The following is a 5,000-nucleotide window of genomic DNA, read 5'->3' on the forward strand; positions in this document are numbered from 1 at the left end:
TCCAACACACACAGGGTCCAACACACACTGAGTCCAACACACACAGTCCAACACACACAGGGTCCAACACACACAGTCCAACACACACAGGGTCCAACACACACACAGTCCAACACACACAGGGTCCAACACACACAGTCCAACACACACAGGGTCCAACACACACAGGGTCCAACACACACAGGGTCCAACACACACAGAGTCCAACACACACTGAGTCCAACACACACAGGGTCCAACACACACTGAGTCCAACACACACAGTCCAACACACACAGTCCAACACACACAGGGTCCAACACACACTGAGTCCAACACACATAGTCCAACACACACAGGGTCCAACACACACTGAGTCCAACACACACAGTCCAACACACACAGGGTCCAACACACACAGTCCAACACATACAGAGTCCAACACACACTGAGTCCAACACACACAGTCCAACACACACAGTGTCCAACACACACTGAGTCCAACACACACAGTCCAACACACACAGTCCAACACACACAGTCCAACACACACAGAGTCCAACACACACTGAGTCCAACACACACAGTCCAACACACACAGTCCAACACACACACAGAGTCCAACACACACTGAGTCCAACACACACAGTCCAACACACACAGGGTCCAACACACACACTGACCAGGGCTGAGAGGCACGAAGCGAAAATGGGTGCCACCCAACTGGATGGAAAAAAACAGCGGGATAGGGGAAGGGCTCCTAATATGGACCGGCTCCTAATATGGACCACCTCCTGTTCTGACAAACTAACGGCGCTAGAGCGCTCAAGAATGTTTTATTCGCTGTATTCACCCTCTCTGGATAACTTGCACATGTCAAAACAGTTGCAGAAACACAAATCTCAAAACCGTTAGGCTTTTTCTCTTTTTTTCACTTTTGGCAGCGTTCACTCTAAATTTGCCGCCTAAAACGAACTCGTTTCTGTCCACAGCCAAAGCTTTTATCACACAAAAATTGCTATATATGACAACTAAGACCTCAGTTGTTACATTTTAGCAGTGTTGACCCCGAGTTTCTACTGCAAACAAAAAAAATAATAGCAAAATCTCAAACTATGTGCGAGTCCCCTAATATGGACCACCTTCAACAAATCGAAAAAAATAAAAGCTAAAGGCTATTTTCATTAATTCATTAAGAAGCTTGCTGGAAATAACCTATAACTAGCCCTCGAGATTTAAAAAAAAATATAACAGAAAGTCTCCTTTTCGTGGAAGTTGATAATTTCACTTATTTTCACTCTGTTTTTGATAAGCTTCTTTATTTTCCTGGTGTGCTGCAAATAATGCTCTCATCAACCCGAAAATAATAATAATAATAATAATAATAATGATTATTTATACGCGCACACCTTCCCAAAGGGAAGCTCGTGGCGTTTACAAAGGCGCTTCATGCATACACTCGTACATAACAATCTCACAACCTTACATTCCACACAATCAACCGTACAAAAAATAATAATAATAATAAAACAAGTACAAAATAAAGGATAATAAAGCAAATATCTAACTGTACATTATTAAAAAAACAAACAAACACCCAACAACAGCTAAATCTAAAGCATATTTGAATTAGTCTGACTTGTACACTAAGTTGTATCTTGTTATTTTGAAGTATAGGGGGCTTCTTACAGTGATTCGTGAAGGCCTCTTCACTGGTCCATATTAGGCGCCCAGGCTCCTAATATGGACCATTTGGGATTTTTTTCTGTATTTAATTTTTGCTGAATGTCTATCAAAGCTATTTCACTCTAATTAGGCCTAACGATTAACCTAAAAGAGAAGGACTACCAAACACAAAATGAAACTTCTTCGCAAGAAAACAAGCTAGTTGTCAGCATGAAACAAAAAGTGGTCCATATTAGGAGCCCTTCCCCTACGTCTGATTAACTGAAATCACAACTTATCTCAATTTCAACCAAGCCGACTCCGCGGTTTGTTCCCACCCGGGTTGGTCGTACCCAGTTTTGCTTCGTTTTTCGACCAAAATAAGAGCGTTCGCTAGATCAGTAAGTGTCTCGATCGCTGATCTCGTAACTGCTCTTAGTTTGGTCAAAAATAAAAAGAACGTGTTTGCATAAACACATCATTCGCGCTTTCCTTATTCCCTGTCAGTAACTAGCAAGGGCGGATTAGGGGGGGGGGGGGGGGCGGGGGGTTACAGGGGTTCCGGACCCCCCCCCCCCCCCCCGGCTGTCCAACATTTTTTTTAATACTAACTTTAAAAGAAATAATGAGTGGCTGCTGACACCAGTTGATCATGTTTAAAATCAAGGATAAGCCATAAATTGTTCATAAAATTGCTACAACTCTTCAGCTTCAGGGGGGCCAAGCCCCTCAGACCCCCCAACGGGGCCTTGCCCCTGTACCCCACAAGGAGTCTACCCCTGGACCCCGGGTTGTAACCCACCCACCCCTCTAGCTTAACTGCTCCGCCCCTGACTAGAAGCGTAAGTAATAAGGTACACGCTCCCGAAGCTTGACACAAACGGGAGTCAAATTTGCAATCGTCTCTTCATCACGCCGGCGGAAGGTGTACGTCTGGTTAAGTGCTGTTCGCCTCCGCTGCTGACGGTTGTGACAGGTGTTGATAGGGGGAACACAATGATGATATAGACAGCTGATTTTATGGTTCTTTATTCCCACGTAATGTTACGTAGGAATGAACTCAGCCATAAAACGAGAACGATTATTTTGGAGATTAAATTTCCACATTGTAAAACAAGTTATTTAATTTTTTAAATTTTTCAACAGAACGAGTTTATGTGTATGTATTGATGAAACAACCTGCATTCCTCTCTTTATTGTTCTTGTATTTTTTGTATTTTTTGTATTTTTTTTCATGTACCCCCATGGGGTTTCTTGAAATAAAATTTGACTTGACTTGACTTGACTTGACAGATCAGAACGCTAGTCGAAGGTAAACGCGCGCAGAAGCGTACACCAGTTTGTTAAAGGGGAGTCGGCACCGTACTCCAAAGTGAGAGGTCATTAATAGAGAGATTAAGAAGCACTACCACATTCGTTTCGTTGGCATTTTCGGTTGTACAACGTCACACCATTTTGAGTACACGTGACTTCCGATCTCTACGAACAGAAATTCGCTTCGCCAAGAGAAACGAAATTCGTAGAATTGGTCATTCTGACGAAAGTGACTTCGGTCGCGTTTTATATTCGAATAGTCATAAAATATGCCTACCTTGTGTAATCGATGTATGCTCTGACATCTTTAGGCGCGATTTATCATTGAAATGTTTTTAAAAATCAAGTTTAAAAAGCCGTAAAGCAGGCTTGAATTGGGTAAGTGAGTGACTGAGCAGACGAAAGAAATTTCAAGATGGCGACCCAAACATCAGGCCGACTCAACTTTTCAGTCGGCTGGTCAAGCCGCCTAGAGGAGAAAAATGCATGAAGCAGTTAAAGTTTATGATGTGTTGAGTTGTGGCCTGAGTATCTGATGCGTTTCAGCAGAAGTGAGGCAGCTGGTATTATCTGATCGACACTTCTGAACCGGTGCGACCAGCGAAACGAAATTCTTCTGTCCTCTTAACCGCTGTACTAGCGACACATGGTGTTCCCCCGCCGAGTGTCTTTTGCAACCACGAAAATGCCAACCATATGAATGTGGTAGCCCTTCTTAAAGTCTCTAATTGTTGTAAAAGTCCTTAGTGTGCCGCAGTAAAACTTCACCCACAGAACACTCTATTGCATGGGGACATATTATGAGTTATTTCAATCATTCTGACTCTAAGCAAATGTTAACAGAGAAAATTGATATCAGCTTGAACCGGCTAGTTTCGATCAGAACAAACAAAAATTGAAACGATACAGAGACTTATATAAACAAAAAACCATCTGGTTTTGCCTGTCAGTCACAGCATTCTTGTGACCTGGATGAACATCTGAAATGCTTTCTCACAACACTCTCTCACAGTAAATCATTCGTTGAACATGCATTTTATTTGCTGGAAATGACGTCATATACATTTGACGTAAATTTAGTTACGCAATTTCATGTGATTCTTCATAACTGAACATTGACCATGCAGTTTGCAAGGGAGCAGGTACAGGTAAACATGGACTACTCACAGGATGGGTGCTGTCTTGCCGGTCTGGAAAGCACCCACTGACAAAACTGGCTTTTCGGTCTCTTAGATTTTGTTTGTTTGTTTGTTTGTTTGCTTAACGCCCAGCCGACCACGAAGGGCCATATCAGGGCGGTGCTGCTTTGACATATAACGTGCGCCACACACAAGGCAGAAGTCGCAGCACAGGCTTCATGTCTCACCCAGTCACATTATTCTGACACCGGACCAACCAGTCCTAGCACTAACCCCATAATGCCAGACGCCAGGCGGAGCAGTCACTAGATTGCCAATTTTAAAGTCTTAGGTATGACCCGGCCGGGGTTCGAACCCACGACCTCCCGATCACGGGGCGGACGCCTTACCACTAGGCCAACCGTGCCGGTTCTTCTTAGATGATAAAATGCACACTTTGAAAACATTAAATCAGGGCTCAGTTCTCACCGTGTCGGCATTATGTCCATGGTTTTTGCCGCCATAACTCGGTCGATTGGAGTAAGAGTGACGTCCCCTGCTGCGATGCGTGACAGGAGTTTCCGGCATCTCGATGTCAATCTCAAGGTCAAGGTCGTAAAGATCGTCTTCGGACTGAAACAAACAGAAGCGTCATTATGTAATTACTATCAATGACTTAACGTTGTTTGTGTGATCCGCAAACCTATGCTTATTTGTTTGGGATATTATTGCTTGTGAAACTAATAAGACCGTGGCGACTTTCCTGGAGTATTTCAAACTGGGGCTCTTTTTCAAATACAGAGGGTTGGCAGAATTAATCAATTCTGTGAATACGAAACTGTATAGACCGTTGTCCGAACGCGACGCTGGGAGAGGGCAGAGGGCAGCACTGTAGTCTTACCCCTGTGCTTAACCTTCGCCGGT

At 43.6% G+C, this 5,000-nt stretch overlaps 1 protein-coding gene across 1 annotated transcript in view; it reads right to left on the reverse strand.

Moving 5' to 3' along the window:
- The window catches only part of LOC138950008 (uncharacterized), a 20,614-nt gene that overhangs the window by 12,862 nt on the left and 2,752 nt on the right, over positions 1 to 5,000 (reverse strand). Inside the window, exon 2 of the mRNA XM_070321789.1 lies at positions 4,566 to 4,709. Within this exon, the coding sequence (XP_070177890.1) occupies positions 4,566 to 4,709 (144 nt within the window). The remainder of the gene's footprint in view (positions 1 to 4,565; positions 4,710 to 5,000) is intronic.

The sequence above is a fragment of the Littorina saxatilis genome, linkage group LG16, assembly GCF_037325665.1.
Source record: "Littorina saxatilis isolate snail1 linkage group LG16, US_GU_Lsax_2.0, whole genome shotgun sequence".
In the NCBI taxonomy this organism is placed as follows: Eukaryota; Metazoa; Mollusca; class Gastropoda; order Littorinimorpha; family Littorinidae; genus Littorina; species Littorina saxatilis.